The 17,791-nt window shown below is 38.3% G+C and overlaps 3 protein-coding genes across 3 annotated transcripts; all 3 read right to left on the reverse strand.

Moving 5' to 3' along the window:
- Positions 1-5,813: 5,813 nt before the first annotated feature.
- On the reverse strand, positions 5,814-6,749 carry LOC115400770 (olfactory receptor 52E5-like). Its single transcript, XM_030108791.1, has one exon. The coding sequence runs from the start codon at positions 6,747-6,749 to the stop codon at positions 5,814-5,816; it is 936 nt and encodes a 311-aa protein (XP_029964651.1).
- A 3,276-nt stretch (positions 6,750-10,025) lies between these two features.
- On the reverse strand, positions 10,026-10,964 carry LOC115400694 (putative gustatory receptor clone PTE03). The gene has a single exon (XM_030108706.1). The coding sequence runs from the start codon at positions 10,962-10,964 to the stop codon at positions 10,026-10,028; it is 939 nt and encodes a 312-aa protein (XP_029964566.1).
- An 872-nt stretch (positions 10,965-11,836) lies between these two features.
- Positions 11,837-16,130, reverse strand: LOC115400772 (putative olfactory receptor 13C6). Its single transcript, XM_030108793.1, has 3 exons — positions 15,714-16,130; positions 15,456-15,641; positions 11,837-11,959 (listed from the first exon to the last, which is right to left on the reverse strand). The coding sequence occupies exons 1-3, from the start codon at positions 16,128-16,130 to the stop codon at positions 11,837-11,839; spliced, it is 726 nt and encodes a 241-aa protein (XP_029964653.1).
- Positions 16,131-17,791: the final 1,661 nt, after the last annotated feature.

Consider the following 17,791-nt stretch of genomic DNA (forward strand, 5'->3'; position numbering starts at 1 on the left):
TGTAACTAAGGTTGATTAAAACAGTATGACAAGCAATAAACTATGCCTTTTATGTGGAATGTAACAGGAATCCATTGTCCGGTTAAAATACGCAAGAAACGCTTTTCTGAAAAAAGAACACATTGTTGTTGCATTTTTACGGGAAACACATTCTGACAATGAAGAACACTAGAAAATATGACAAGGTGCGGATGAGCAGATTTTTATGTGCTTTTTTTCTTCAGGAAGTATAGGGTGTCAATTCTTGTGAAAAAGGACTTATCCTCTTTGATAATTTTAGGGAACATTTCACTCAATTTCAGCAATTGAGTGACTTGTGGAAAAAGAAGTGAAACTTTGTGTGGGAGTCTATCAATAAGATTAAAAACAATGAAAATCTCCATCCTCTATTAAACTATCTGAATGAATCTTGGAATTGTCTATGAATTCTTTTGTGATCAAATCTGATGGGTGAACTCGGGGAGTATTACATATTCGGTATGGAAATAATTGTAAGAATCCTTTGATTATAACACATCGATTTTGGATTTAACAATGACAGACACTGTCTCAGTGAAATTCAGGATTGGCCTTGTACCTTCTCTTGATGCTGAGAAAGCCTTTGAAAAGGTAGAATGTATTTATTTGTTTAATACTTCAAAGAAGTTTGGTCTCTGTGATAATCGCATTATTTGGATCAAAATTCTGTATGATAGTCCTCATCTATTTTGACTAATGACACCTTAAATCAAACAGTTTCCCATTTTGGAATGAAACAAGGCTGCCCATTGCCATGCCTCTTGTTTGCCATTGCCATCAATTTGTTGGCAGTGACAGTCAGGATGGCTCCTGCCATATGGGGTCTGCTCGTTGATCATGAGCAGATCAGTACAGATGATATTTTGATATTTATTTTCAAACTGAAGTAACTCATCAATATCAGCTCTACTTAACATTATTGAGCTGTTTAGCCAGTTTTGTGAGTGTAGAATTAGTTTAATAATTCAATGAATTCGTTCAATAAACCCAAGTACAGTTAAAAAAAAAACATACAAAGAATGCACATATCCCCCAACCGCAGACATCATGCAAGATGTACTGGAGAGGCGAGTAAAGTCCTTCAGCAGATCATTAAAGGAATACTCCACCCAAAAAACGATTTGGCTTCATTTTCTACTCACCCTCATGCTGAGAAACACTCTGGAGCACTTTTTTGACGATTCAAATGCAGTTGGAGATGTTTGGGGATTTTCGTGGTCAACAAACAGGGACCGACAGAGCCCGACAGGAAAAATGGTCCATAAAATCCACAAAACGTTCCCATTTTCCTTCATACTGCTCGTCCGCTGTAATCCAAGTGTCCTGAGCGCGTAACGTCCATAATTAATTCTTAACGAGGTCATTTAGTACATTTTTAGCGCCCAAACAGGGCGCTGTCATACAGCTCCATTGCATGTCTGCGCGCGCACCCTGAACTACGGAAGCCGCGGCAGACCAAGCAACACGCTTGTGCCCTTTCAGCAGGACACCGAATTCAAAGCTTTAAAACAGTAGCCAATCACTTTTGTGATTGTCCACAGCTCGGTCACTCACAGCAGAATATAAACAGCGGAACTTCTTCTTCTACGCTTGCAATTAAGAAAAGTAGTCGCTGAAAGCGCGCAAGCGTCTGGCTTGGTCTGCCGCGGCTTCCGTAGTTCAGGGTGCGCGCGCAGACATGCAATGGAGCTGTATGAAAGTGCCCTGTTTGGGCTCTTAAAATGTACTAAATGACCTCGTTAAGAATTAATTATGGACGTTACGCGCTCAGGACACTTGGATTACAGCGGACGAGCAGTATGAAGGAAAATGGGAACGTTTTTTGGATTTTATGGACCATTTTTTCTGTCGGGCTCTGTCGGTCCCTGTTTGTTGACAACGAAAATCCCCAAACATCTCCAACTGCATTTGAAACGTCAAAAAAGTGCTCCAGAGTGTTTCTCAGCATGAGGGTGAGTAGAAAATGAGGCCAAATCGTTTTTTGGGTGGAGTATTCCTTTAAGTGCACTTCCAAAATTACTGATGCCATCTTTCCATCTGTGAATTTAATACATTGATCTCTTTGGCCTGTTTTTTCTTTTTTTTTTTTTTTTTAATTCAGACACAGATTTGTCTTATGAAGCTTAATTTTCTCTTATCAAGGTAACTTCAGGGAATAACCCTGAGTTTCCTAGCCTAGGTTTACATCATCCCAGGATCAATCAGTTAAATTCCACTGAATGGCTGACCGACCTCACAACAGGTTAAGTTCTGGGAAAGAGATAAACAATGGAAAATGGACAGCCCGCTGTTAGAAGATTCTTTTGACATTGGTGGATCAAGATGGGAGCACTTACGAGGAAAAGAGTTTTAAGGAATGGATGCAATCTTTTGACCAAATAAAATCAAGCCTTGTATGTTTTTTTTTTTATTTTCCATTTTTTCCAATTAGACAACATAAACAACACATTTGTGCAGAAAGATGTATACCCCACCCACCCCTCCTAATTAGCCCATCCCCTGACATTATAAAACAGCATAATTAAAATTAAAATAACAATTACAACAACAACAGAAAAAAACCAAAACACACACACACTCAAAAAAAGTTACACATACAGTCCTCTTACAGATAAAACACTATGGAATAGTACACAGCTTTACTGTTTGCATATAAATGGCTGCCATGTCTTGTAGAATTTACCTGCAGAGCCGCCAGTTGTACACCTTAATTTCCCCATTTGTTTTTTTTTTGTTTTTTTTTCCCCCTTGTCCTGTTCAGCAGCTGGGGCGTGCAATATTGTATTGCCTTTTACTATCCGAACAGATTTTAATATTAGCAGCAGGACGAGACTGAGTCTCCTCCTGCTGCTGCCTTTATTTAAAGCTGGCATCCGGCATGGCTGGATGCGGCATCCGGGGGCAACCTATGTACAAAGTCACAATACAAAACAGTGTTGTCGACGCACCGCACGCAACCTAGAACAATCCCAAACCCCCAATCTAGACAACACCAAAACAGAGCCGACAACCAACACAGAAAATTACAGAACCATACATACATTTTTTTTTTTTTTTCCGAACCATATTAGTGAACAGACCAGGCCACAAAAATAAAAGGAGGTGTAGGGGAGGAAGGAAATGCAAGGACACCACAAACCCTTTTTTTTTTTTTTTTTTTTTTGGATATAGCTAGTCGTAACTAGTAGTAAACTAGGGGTGTGCATCAAGAGAGGTCTGCTACAGATCACCATTAGCAGTAGCAACCATTAATTTCCCCATTTGTAAGAACCTCATAAGTTCTGCTGCCCATAGGTCACGAGTGGGAGAGTCTTCTAACTTCCATTTGCCTTGTATGTTTTCGTTCTCGTTCTTGACCAAGCCTCTTTTGATCCACCAGCGTTGCATCTGAAAAACTGAGGTTATTAATAGTCGTCGAACATAACAGAACTGCTGAAACATGAATTTATGGATTCATGTTGTCATGGTGAGGAATTTATGATAACTGAGCTGGCAGTTCACATTGTCTGATGAATTTATTTCGTACAATCTCACAAAGTTCCAAATTAACCAAGTTGGCCTTTTCCTGGCAGCATTTCTGTTTGCTTTTGCCCTTTATGTTGTGTTTGGATTCTTCACATTTTTGAAGAATAGTTGTCTGCTTCTCTCTCATAAAGTAAGCTGCTCTGCAGGGTTTCTCCATGTTTGCAGCTGGCCAGACGCTGCAAACACCTCCATTTTGATGTGAACAGCACTAATCAAAATCGGAAAAGCCTGGATTGAATTACTGAGTTCATCGTTGTACTGCTGATAAAGGATAGCAAATGTCTGGGTTGGCCTGTCCATGTGACTGAGAGACATCATGGGTTTATTAATCCAGACATCATGGGTTTATTAATCCCAGTTCATAGTGCAGCTCTCAGATATGACAGCACCCTCCCCTCCAAGGTTCACAACCATGAAGTTTCAGACTGAGACTCAAAAACAGTTTCTTTCTCAGGGCTGCAAACATTATACTTCAAGCCTGAACTGGTCTGCACATCAGTCTTAATCTATTGTATGTCATTATTTGAATGGCTAATTATCCTCTATTAACAACTATTACATGTTTTTCTTTCTTTTTTGTTTTCATGTCCTTTTTAATATTGTGTTGCCTTTCATCCACATGCCACTTTTGTTTTATCCATATGCTGCTGTGACATATAAAGGTTTCAACGTACAATAATGTTCAACGACAATGTTACCTGTCTAATCTTACTTGTCTACAAACCTAAATGATGGGTTTTGAAATTCAGGTCATTGTCCTGAAGCTGCTTAAAGAGAATGTTGAATTATCTTACATAGTCTAAAAATAACGGATATTATTAAGGCAATTTCTGCCTCTAATATCTACACAAGGCAGCATTGAATTTCTCTATGACTGCAGGATGTGGCTTCATCCATTCCTCTTATACAACATCAGCATAAATTAATTGTGAGGTATAAGAAGCATTACGTTAAGTTAACACTTGAAAATGATTTAAAAATAAAATCAAGATTTTAATTAAATGTAATTAAAAAATACAATACTTTCATAATTTTGTTTTTGATTGTATTTTTGTTTGATTGGGAATAATTCAACATGGGGTATAAATTTGATACTGTTGTTTTTAACATCTAATATAATTTTAATTCAAAGCAAAAAAAATATGATAGATTTTTTTTCAAGAAAAACTGTTATAATTTAATTAAATTCGTGATATTTTTTTTATCCATGTCCTTTGAAATTGGAGCAGAAAATAATGACAGTGAATTTCAAAAAATGGGTTTTAGCTATTGCCGTCGATGAGTGGCGCTGTGTAAATGAATTGCCCTCGCTTTCTGCTGAGTGCAGCATCATTTATTGTCACCAGATGGCGGCAAATCCCACAAAATGCAGCTCAAAGGGCATCCCATGAACAAATTGAATTACCATCTGAGGCTTCATTAAAAAACATGAATAAAAATGATGCAACGGTAAGAAACACAACATGATACTAAAGAGACTGGTTTTCACAATAACCCCCAAACTAAATAGATGCTGTTCACTCTTTATTAATTGGATTTTTATTCAGATTTGCTTTGCTGCTGTTATGTTATCCCAGCAAGCTGCTTACATGCAGCATTAAGATCAAGCTATTTTCACTTTGACAGGTTTATTTTGTCATTGTTGACACACATTGAATTTCAGTCACATTGGCATTGTTAACATCTGAGATCATTTCAGTTTCCTCAGAACTGAGGAAAAAAATAAATCACGCAATCCAAAAATACCACATTCTTGAGGAATTTGGTAACAAAAATGTATAATACGTTGTATTTGCAGAAACAGAGGTGTTGAATGAAACGTAAAGCTGGTATATTCCTGAGCAAAAATGCAGTGTTGCTTTGCAGAAAATAACATAAAGAAATGGCACTGATATCCACAAGTATTATATTATGAATTTATGTTTGAATCTGGTCCAATTTCATTTGACAACAAAGCAACTGTAGCTTTCAGCCATTACAATTATAGCTTTTAAGATAAGAAAATCAAAAATCCATTATTCTAAAATGGCACATTTGTGACACAGGTGGGTTTTTATTTGTGTGTTTGTTTGTTTGTTTTGTTTTTCTTATCGTGATGATAATCATCCTGATTAAAACTTGCACACTCACTGAAATATACAAACTTAATCACAGATATATGAATGAAAAAATGACAGAGAAAAACAATTCTCACCTGTATATTTGGCCTTTAATATGTACATTCAAATGAAAGCAGTAAACAAATCATTGTATCTTTAAACGAAAGCTCATTAAAAAGGACGTATTTTCTTTCTCAGGGAGCGAAAAATTGTTTCTCGTATTTCTTTTGTTTTCAGTCCATAGATGATTGGATTCAGAGCAGGGGGAAAAACTAATGCCATCAGTCCAACAAATCTCCTGAAATGTGGTGATAGGTTCTTCAGTCTGTAGGCTATGATGGTGAAAAGGCCGCAACACTCCAGCAGGAGAAAAACCATCAGGTGAGTCGCACATGTCTGTATGGCTTTGGTCTTTGTGTCTCGTGATTTTGACCTAAAACAAGCGATAAGGATCTGCAGATAGGTGAACAACATCATCCCGTTGGCCAGCAGTTGTGTAACAGCGACTAAGAAAAGGCCGTACAAATTATTGATGCTTGTGTCGGCGCAGACCAGAGTGAGCAACGAGGGGTTGTCACAATAGGTGTGTGATATTTCAGAGCGACAGCGGGGCAAACGCAGAAGCAGATAAAACAGGACGGTAATTGTGGCCAAACAGGTTAACCACATCCCTGCGATTATTCTCATGACGTGGGCGTTTGTCATGACTGCGCTGTACTGCAAAGGGCAGCATATGGCCATGTAGCGGTCATAAGCCATGGCTGTCAGGATGAACACGCTCCCTGTTGCGTAGATGTGAATGAAAAAGGCTTGAGTGACACAAGCTGAGTATTGTATTGCCCCGCTGTTTGTCAGGGTTTCCTTCATGAGCTGTGAGAAGACCGCCGATGATCCCGTCAGGTCATTGATGGGGAGGTTCAGCAGGATCATATACATGGGCTGGTGCAGGGTTGTGTTCAGCACAATGGTGAGCGTCAGCATGAGATTGCAGAAAAGGATGATCAAGTAGGTCAGCGTGGAAAAGAGAAATGCTGGAAAGACACTTTCAGAGGAGAGATTGAAGGCTTTTAGCACTATAACTGTAGACACATTGTGTGGGGAATCCATTTTCACGCTCTCACTGCATAGAAAAATGTAAAAAATTATTCAGTTCTTTGTTGTTGCTGAGCAGGAAGCAAATAACATCAGTACAGAAATAAGAGAGCACGACATTCAGACATGGTGATTCCCGGGACCTAAAGGCACAAGCAGGACAGGCAACACAAATCACTCATTTACACACAGGCACAATACGCATCCTAATGGGAAACATACTGTGAAATCCCAGCTGTTATCGTACCAGCAACTAGCAACTGGTAGCACGTTCAGAGGGATCCACAGCTTTATAGCAGTGGTTTCGTGCAAAACAGCAGGCAGCTCCCTGGAGGCTTCCTGGTTATCATAAAGTTGATTATTAATGGCAGTGACTCACGGGGGGCGTAACAGAGATCTGTGAAGAGTACTGAACCACACTGACATAAGTGAAGATGATTTTATTGGAAGATATAAATATATTCAAATGACATAAAAACATTGTCTAATGATGGAAAAATAATGTGTTGAATGGATTCCAGCATATGCTTTCAACGATGGCGTGGTCAGTAAAACTATTGCAAATATCAAATGTGAATGTCACTCAAGGAAGAATAGCGACTGAAAAAAAAGGAAAAATGCATCACAATAATTATTTCATATAATTACTGGGGTGAATATGCAATTAGTATAGAAGTATTTGTTGCTGAATCTGTTTCCTCATTCACCTTAAGCCATGTGGTTACTTGTTCGTGCAGACCTTTATTTCCCAATTGAAGGTTTTTCACCTCCGGTCAACCTTTGATTCTTGTTTTATTATTATGTGATTGGAAGAAAAAAAGAAGAAGAAAGTTTAATGGACACCCAGACTCAAAGACAGAACAAAAAATTCTGAGTTTCTTCTATGGGATGAATCCTGTGAAAGTAGGAAGAAAAAAATGAATTGTACACAAAAATAAATTGCTTGGTGTGAATGATTGCTTAAAAAATGTGTATCTGAATGCTCTCATTTCAAATTGAATCTCTTGATTTGAATGTGTATCATGATAAAATCGAAACTGCATTTCATACAGTCTAAAAGTTCTGCTCATCTTTTAGTTTCACTTATCTCCATTCAAATTATTCAGCTTTTCCACATATATATATGAGAGGCTTTATATATATATATATATATATATATATATATATATATATATATATATATATATATATATATATATATATATATATATACATGGAAAAGCTGAATTTGAATGGAGATAAGTGAAACTAACAGAAGAGCCTCTTACTGAAAATTTTTACTGATGCTTGTCACTGGTTCATATGCAGAATGCATCTTCTGAACCCATTTCTTTGCACCGGGAAGTTGAAGCCGCATGGCATTCATACACTTATACACTTTAACGTACATTTCTGTACTTTGATTTCCTAGTGTGAAGTATTTCAGTCGTTGCTACTTCTTTCTGGCATATTCACCTTGTGTAACTAAACTTCCTGAATGTGGGAGTGGCAGGAATGGAATGTATATTGATCAGGTATGAAAGCTGAAACAGTCGACATAAGCTCATAAAAAAAATCCTCAAGGCATGATTGTGTGAGCTTGCAGGTCAAGTTTGAAATAAGACAGCATCTGTTGTCTTGTTTTTTATGAGATTCATACAATACATGGTTGAGGGTTGTGTTATGAGGACCAAAAAGGTTACTTTCAATATTTTGGTGGGAATGGTGAAAATTAAATTATGAGAATACTTCATTTTATTTTTATTTTGTGTGTGTGTGTGTGTGTGTGTGTGTGTGTGTGTGTGTGTGTGTTACGTCAAATCTCAATAAATTGACCTGTCCCATCTATAGTAATCATGCCCACGGTTCTAAAACGTGCATATGAGGCTCACTGGTGACTTGAAATCGTGTGCCTGTGTGTGGTTCACATTTCCCTCTGAGTTTGCCTGGTGATGGACAGGTGACCTATCCAGGGTGTCTCTGCCTTTTCTGATCACCAGCCAGTCAGTTCCAGCACCCCTCCACCCCCCATGGTTGGATGAAACTATGCTACTGTAGTTTTTTTTTTGTTTTTGTTTTTTTCCCCACAGGTGATGAAAAACTGTGAAATTAGCCACATTTAATCATCTATTTTATTTCTCACTTATTTAGCCTCAAATAGCAACCATATTTCTCCCAATTTCATTTGAAGACTCTTCAAGATAACTATAGCAAAAAATAAAATCATTAAATTGTTTTACTTGTGATCATTTTTTTTCTGTTTATTTTATTTAAATGGATGTTCTAATGATATGAGGAGAGCAATGGTTATTTTGTCAAGTGGGTATTTACTTTGCATTAGTGTTAAGCTATTTCACGGATTTTTTTTTTTTTTTTTTACTTTATGTGGATTCTGCCCTCAAACAACCTTGAACACAAGCGTTTTGTTTTGAAACAAGCTCAATTTTATTGTCTTGGAAAGAAAATCAGAACACGGCAAAATAATGATTAACTTAAGTGTTATTCATTGCAGCAGGTACATACCAAAAACGATATACAACACTGCTGAGATGCTCAAACACTTAACACGTACTTGAAATAAAGCACAAAGAAGTAAACAGAAAAAAAACTTTCATATTAATTTCATTTCATTTAAATTTTTGGCAAGTGGATAACATTCACAAACATTTACATTTGAATTATGTGTGCAACAGTTTCATTTTTTTTCAGCAATAATGTCTAATATCCGGTGTTTAACACTTTCAAGCAAAACATTAAAAAAAAAAGAAGAAAAAAAAAAGCAGGCCTCAAATCTTATGTGTGAAATACCGTTGAAATGCTGTTAAAAGGCATGCTGGCATCAATTTAGATACAGTAAATATTCGCTGATCATCCAATTATGCCAAGAAAAATGTATCTGGATGTCTATTTTTAAGAATAACTCACAAATATTTTCATATTATATGTGAAGTAATACCTAATGTGTCACTTGTTTGTGTCTTATTTTCTGGGAAAAAAACTGAAATCATATATGAATAGATTGAAAGAGAAACCACATCACAATACATTTTTGTATCCAAAAACATTTGTTAAATGCCATCTGTCTTACACAGGATACTAAAAATGAGGTATTGAATGCATTCATAAATAAGGCAAGAGTTAAAATAAAAAAAAGGCAAATAGATTTACTGATTGTTCATCATTGTATTCTTATTATTCAGTGTACTGAAAGCACTATAATGTCATATTTTTTCACTATCTTTTCAAAAATATGGTAAATTACAGATATTAAGATTTTTTAAAAATGTGACCCTTAATAAGAGGTTAAGCCCATTACTTTGTTAAACCCACATTTCTTTTTAGAAAGATTATTATGTTCTGCTTAAGTTCATTGGTTTTCAGTCCATATATAATCGGATTCAAAATTGGGGGGAATATTAAAACGGACACACCAAAAGTCCTCCTCAGAAAAGGAGACACACTTTGAAGTCGGTGAGAAATGAGCGTAAACACGGTGTTGATTTGTAAGAACAGAAAAACAACTAAATGTGTGCCGCAGGTCTGGATGGCTTTCCTCCTGGCATCCGCCTGATTCGTCATGATACACGTACGTAGTATCTGTGCGTACGTGTACAAAATAATCAACAGCGTGCCTCCTTGAAACGCCAAGGTTAAAACAATCCCGTACAAGTTGTTGACGCTGGTGTCTTCGCAGACAAGCTTCACCAGTGAGGGATTGTTGCAGTACAAATCCACTATGTTTTTTCTGCAGATTTTAAAACGTGTAAACAGCAGTAACAATGTTAAGATCATTGACAAATCTACAAACCATATCAGGAAAACCATGGTGATCAATCTGTGGGAATTCATGATAGAATTGTACCTCAGTGGGATGCATATAGCTACAAATCTGTCATAAGCCATAGCGGTCAATGTCAGCAAGTTTGCAGAGCCGTACAAATGAACCAAAAAAGCCTGAACGACACACGCAGGGTAGGAAACCAATCTGGTCTTCAGCACAATGCTCAGAAGAAACTGTGGGAAAAAGGCTGTAGCTCCCATTATGTCACTAACAGGCAAGCTGAACAGCAGGATAAACATGGGTTTATGCAGCTTTCTACTCACAGCAATAGTCACAATTAACAACAGATTGCAAAAGACAATAAATAAATAGGTGAGTGTACCAAACACAAATGCTGGATACACCTGTGTTGTAGATAAACCCAGCGTCGTCAAGGATAGAAAGTAATCCGAGGATGAATTTGCAAACATAATCACTGTTTTGAAAGGCTTTGTTGGAATTAAAAAATTTAAAAAAAAACAAAAAAGCTATAAAATCCTGACAGCCTACAAAGTATCTTCCACCTGAACGAAATGTTAGTATTAACAAGTATTCAGTGAACTCCTATAAAGCGAATCTGTATCTGCACTCTCTCACCTAGAGCTCTGGGTTGTGTTGTTTTGGCCACATCTACACCATCCTGTAGAGACAAATAAAGAGGGCTGAGGCTTTTAAAAGAGGCAGAGATGACCCATGTGACTAAACATGAGAGCACAGAGAGAAAAGTTACATTAAGAGACTGCTTTGATATTTTGGAGTTTATCCACGCTCAATAAAGTTTTACTCAGAAAACCCAACCTAACTTACCTTCAACTTATCTTACAGTCACAAAATGAGCAGTCCAGATTTCCATGTGAGTGTGATGAATATTGCACTGTTTGAAGGCCCATTGATCCATCTTCTATTACAAAGGTACTCTATTATTTCTTTGCAAGAAATAACAGTGGGTGGAGGGCTCAGTCACAAATATATTCAATAATAAAAGTTCTCTTTATCAAAAGCAGTAAAATGCATGGTTCATTGTTTTCTGAACCATGTTTTGCATTAAAAATTTGGATTTCTAAATTCTTAGAGCCTCTCACATTCTGCATGAATGACACCCTGCCCCTTTAACCATGAGACACCATGTTATTGCAAAGTTACTTAACTTTGAACCAAAACAGTGAAAACGGTTAAACTGAACCTAAGGAATGTGGAGTTTGTATGTTCTCTCTGTGTGGGTGTGGACTCCCTACAGTACTCGAGCTTTGTTCCAAAGTCCAAAAACATGGTTGTAAGGTTAATTGTCATCCCTAAATTACCCCTAGGTGTGAATGTGACAGTGAATGGTTGTCTGTACTATGTGTTGGCCCTGCGCCAAAGTGGAGAATTGTCCAGGGTGCACCTCGCCCTCGCCCATGTTAAGCTCCATCCCTCCCCTGTGACTCTGAAAAGGACAAGCGGACAGGAAAATGAATGAACGAACAGTTGCAACTCCTCATGACCGGACTCAGCTGTCTATTCCCTTCTCAAGGACCAGCCACACCCCTTCTAAGGTGCAAGACGAAGTCAAATTCACCTGACTATTAACTTATTTTGAGATTCCCTCAACTTGTGCAAATGAGAATATTCACAGACATGGGGGGGAAAAAAACCCATTTGGCCCATGAGACAGTAAGTCAAAGTCAATAACAACGGTCCTGATCTTTGAAATTGTTACGCATGTGAAAACAAACATGCGCACACATTGGAAGCTGATCAATTTACACAGCACACTGAGGATTGTCTGTGAATGTTTACTTTTGGGTCTGTTTTAAATGCCTCTAAAAGATGACTCAGTGACCAATTGTCTTTTTTTTTTTCTGTCAAATTCAGATCTCTTTGTTTTAAGGCTCTAGCATGTTTAATTTGTTTGACACACATTCAGCTCCACATTTTTGCACTGGTAGGGGCATCACTCCAAATCAAAAACTAAATGATACAGTTTGCAGCTGATTGTCTGACTATAAACGAGATCTAAAGCACTTCAACACTCCTGTTTGTGTGTGATGCCACTCATGGACTAATTCAGTACCTCACCTGAAAAACCCATGCAAACTGAAAGTGCAAAATATTGAAGGTGAACACACAATTCAACATCATTCTCAGTAAATCTGGGCTGTTGTTTTTAATCTACTGTTGGGATTATATCGATCTTTCACTATAAAGTGTTTCAGCTCATTTTCAGACTGTCAGGCTTCATGGAGTTTCCTTGTTATTTTCTATGTGTGTGTATTTCCTCTGGATACTCCGGTTTCTTCCCACAGTCCAAAAACATGTGGGATTAATTATGACCCTTGAATTGCCGGACCTTAGAATATGAGTGTGTGTGGTTGTATCGCTCTCTGTGTGATTCCTCTGGGATTCACACCAGCGCCCTGCTGTCCTGAACAGGATAGAAGTGATGTCAAGGATGGATAGAAGGACTTTGAATGACTGGCATGGCACATCTAATGATGGTCAATGTTGTTTTGTTTTCCTATTTTACATAAGTCATCATTTTGTGTTTATACCATTGAGCAAGAGCAGAGCAGCGACTCAATCTGTGTTCAATGATGTGTCGACTCTGAGAAGATCAGCAAGGTGCTGGACTTTGCCTGATACATACCTTTTTTTGTTTTTTGTTCATTTTTGATTGAGTGAGGCAGTTTGGGAGGCGTAGCATGGCTTTATAAACACTTTCAAAGGAAAACACACAAATGTTAACTGAATGGGATGTGAGGATCAGCAATCCAATTGTATATTGGTGATCAAAGGGATTTCATGCACGGCAACTGATAAAATCCTCTTACTGTTGACACATTTTCATTTAAAACCTTGAAACTTTCTTTGCATTAGGAGTCTCTGAAAACACCGTCCAAAGTGCAATGTTTTCAAAACCTACCGGTGTCTGTGTAAATGGAGAACGGGCAATTTGTTTGAAAAACTTAGGACTGCAGAAATGGCAGAATATGGACGGATGCAAGCAACATCTGACAGTACTGAAATGCATCTGTCACAGACGAAAACTCCAAAACTTTCGACAAAAATCCAACCCCAAGTCCACAACAAATTTTTTGGGATAATGAACACTTGGTTTGAACTTGTGATCACTCTGTAGCAGCCCTTGGATTGACAAGGCATGAGATCAGACATGACTGTAATCAAACATGCTGCCTCTGAATGCAAACCGGATCTGACTCAAATCATGTCTTTCATCATGTCATCTCATCAAGAATTTTGTTAGAAAAATATAGTAATAGAAGATTAAATATAATTTATCTGAGACTGTTCAGTCAGAGATTGGTAAATAAATCATTTGTTTTATCAATGCAGCATAAGAGCAGTCAGATATCAGCAATCCCAGCATAAAATTCCGATAAAGTTATGCTGCTACATGTGTCTGAAGGTCACAACTACCTGATTTTTTCTTGTATTTTTTTTTTCTTGTCATGGTTGAAGGAGATCAGCTGAGCAGTGAGAACAAGAGAGATTATTGAATAAGACAGTGGAACTTGAAGGGATCTAGTAACACAGAATGAGAGCAGAGGTGATGTGATGCTCAGGCTGAGTGTTGAAATGAAGCTTTGCTTGGAATCAAAAGATCAGTTCAGCTGCCTTTCATAAAACTCGAAACCTGACAGGGCTACTCTTTATATCACATGTTGTTTTTCATGCTGTTCGGGTCACCAGGTTACCACCAGGTTATCAGGTGGTAACCTCCTAATTTTCCTCAAATAGTCAAGGAAAAACATTTGAATAAATGGCTCAAAGATTCATACAGTCCCATGGCATTCATAGGGGAATATCCATCCATTACTGAGTTGACTGTGAAAAATGATCCATGCGTATTCACTCTTTACACTGTATGAAAGACGATTCACAAAATATACAAAGTGGTCATTATGTGGTCTCACAAATATTTAGGAAATAGTCATCAAACAAGGATTGACTGATCTCACAATTTTGATTTTGACATTATGGCAAACACAAACAAGAAGAAAATCAGTTTGTGCCTTTAATGCGTCCACAGGCTCAAGATGAAAAACACACAATTCACACAAACTATGTTTCAGAAAAACTGGATTTTATTATTAGACATAGGGGAAACTTCTTTACAACCTTCCTTTAAGCACACAATAACATTTGAAACAGATGAGAACAAAGACAAACCCACACACAGGTGTATACATTTATTACCTGTCACTTTTTAAAACCTAAATCACTTTTGATGACACTATTATATTAAAAAGCAACATTTATATCTGAGATTCTTCTAAACAAATTTGGAACAACTTGTTTTTGTTCTGAGTAAAATTGAGCTTTCAAAGTAAAGGTGCATCTTAAAAATTACACAGTGATTTCATTTTTTTTTACTTTTATCTGTGAAATGTCCATTATATTTTACATTTCCACCACATAAACCTTAACATTGCAAGTCATTTTTTTTTTTGCATATCATTTTAACTTGAAAGTCACTAAAACAGAATGTACTCTTGACACAAATGAGATATATTCTGAGAGGGTAGAAATAGCTGACAAAACAGATGTTTCAATGATTTTATAGTTTAAGACATATTTGTACAACAGAGTGTAATAAGCATTCTGACTCATGAAGGGAGATATTGACAGCTGTGAAACATTGAGAACATTCACGTGAACATTCAAGTGGACATTCTGATTTTTAAAAATCTCAGCAGAGTATATCGTATCTCACTTGTATACAGTCCATACACAATTGGATTAAAGAGTGGAGGTACAAGGAAAATGAGCATGCCCATGATCTTACGCAGGTCAGCAGAGACATTCTTGAACCTGTGAGATAAAATAGTGAAAGTTCCCACAACCTCAAATATGAGCAGAATAAGTAACTGAGCGATACACGTGTTGACTGCTTTTTTCTTTGTCTCAGATTTGTTAGTTACCAGACAGGCGATGAGGATTTTAACGTAAGAGAACACCTGGACAGACACGCTGATTGCCTGCATGACGGCAGTGTTGAACAGTCCTATGATGTTATTGAGAGCCGTGTTTCCACAGGTGAGCTTCAGGAGTGATGGGTTATCACAGAACACATTCTTGATAACAGATTTGCACCTGGGAAGCCTCGACTGCAAGGAGAACAACAAAACAATCAAGACAAGGTCCAGACCCCAGACTAGAGAGACTATACACGTGATAACTCTCGGGGTCATGACGGAGCTGTATCGTAGCGGCAGGCAGATGGCAACATATCGATCAAAGGACATGGCTGCAAGAATGAAGAGCACCCCCCCTCCGTACATGTGGAGGAGGAATGCTTGCAAAACACAGAGGGGATAGTAAACCCTGTGCGTCTCTGTGACAATGTCTGACAGCACTTTTGGCAGCATGGCTGTGATTCCTATCAGGTCATTGAGAGGAAGACTGAACAGGATGAAGTACATGGGCTTGTGGAGGTTCCTCTTCAGAACGATCAGAGTCAGCAGAGTCAGGTTGCAGGAGATAGCAAAAAAATAAATCGCAATACCAAGGAAGAATATGGGATACTTTCCTCCAGGTGGGATAAAAAATGGATCCAGGGTTAACTCAGAGGTGGCTGCAAAAGATGAATTTTCCATTTTTAAAAAAAACAATTATTGTGAGGAGTGACAGTCATGAAAACTCATTTTCAGAAATTCAATACAGAGAAATAACAATGCATTGCATATCGGAGTAGAGCTGAGCACTGCTCTGTGTGTGCTCCTTTATTTGAGGTCACTGTCAGTTGTTTGCACCATTTGTTGCCTTGGGGATTTTCACTTCCTGTTTTTTTCAGTCCATCCACCCAATTTCCATGTATACGACCTGTATCCAGAACGGGACTGTAGGATGCTGGAGCCGACCCCAGCAAACTCAAGCAAAAAGATGTGATTTGTCAGAAGTCCGTCACAGGACTAATATGTAGCAAACAAGTCTTGGTTGGTGGCAATGGCGACGGTCAAGAGGAAACCCAGGCAAACCTCAGCTGCAGTGCTCCCAATAAGAATTATGTACAAAAATACACACAGTGACAGTGATTATTTTTCACTTTTTTAATGATCATATAAAACCGAATTTCAGTCTTACAGCAAGTATTGTACCGAAGAGAACATCAAACTATAAGTAACTACTGACTATTTCAACTCTGATACAGTCAGATGGTCAGTCAGCTAAATCAGAAGCACATGGGTCGTCTTTTGCTTTCTTCACTTGCACAGCAGAAATAAAAGATTCTTCCAAAAATTATTGAGTGTCTGCACAGGGTTGTCAAACTCAGGTCCTCCGAGGGCCGATGTCCTGCATATTTAAAAGAATACTCCGAAGATTTTGGACCCACGTCCTATCCCTATCATTTACAAAATGAGATAAGCTCATAATACCTTTTTTGTGTCTGTGTGTCCAGTGGCTGGATCCCAGCTGTTAGCATCGTAGTTAGCTTAGCTCAACTGCGGGAGGTGAAGAGGAGACAGAGCCAGACTGACGAAAGTGGACAAAATACTCCTTCCAGTGGTCCAGGGGATGGCGTATTAGCACGTGAAGCAGTAGAAGCCATAGACTAAGTCGCTGTGCGCCGGTATATCCTTCCGCGGAGCACTGCGCATGTGCAGGTCTGTGTGTATCAAAACGTTATTTTAACGGATTGAAAAGATAACACGTCTTTTAAAATGTTTTATAACCATTCGGATTTACTTCACGTGCTAATTTGCCGTCCCCTGGACCACTGGAAGGAGTATTTTGTCCACTTTCGTCAGTCCGGCTATGTCTCCTCTTCACCTCCCACAGTTGAGCTAAGCTAACTACAATGCTAACAGCTGGGATCCAGCCACTGGACGCACAGACACCAAAAAAAGGTATTTATGAGCTTATCTCACTTGTAAATGATCGGGATTGGACGTGGGTCCAAAATCTTCGGAGTATTTCTTTAAGGTCTCTCCGAGCTGCAACACAGTTGATTTCAATTAGGCTCGTTACTGGGCTTTTTCTCCAATTTCCAGAGCATATAGTAAGAGCTTCTCTCAGGCCAGATTTTGTCCAAGTATCTGAGAGTTTGAAGCAGGTGGTGATGCTGGAACTGATGGTACCCTGGGAAAATCAGATTTAGGAGGCCCTTAAATTGAATGTGGCCAAATCTCTTGAGTTGGTGGAGGTGATGGAGGACCCCCTGCAAAGTGGACAGCAGAGGGGTTTCAGGGCAATCGCTGCACCGAGTGCTGAGTCTCCCAGACCACCAAGAACATTAGTGGAGCGGCAGAAGAAGCTT

The sequence above is a fragment of the Salarias fasciatus genome, chromosome 14 (genome assembly GCF_902148845.1).
Source record: "Salarias fasciatus chromosome 14, fSalaFa1.1, whole genome shotgun sequence".
NCBI classification, from domain to species: Eukaryota; Metazoa; Chordata; class Actinopteri; order Blenniiformes; family Blenniidae; genus Salarias; species Salarias fasciatus.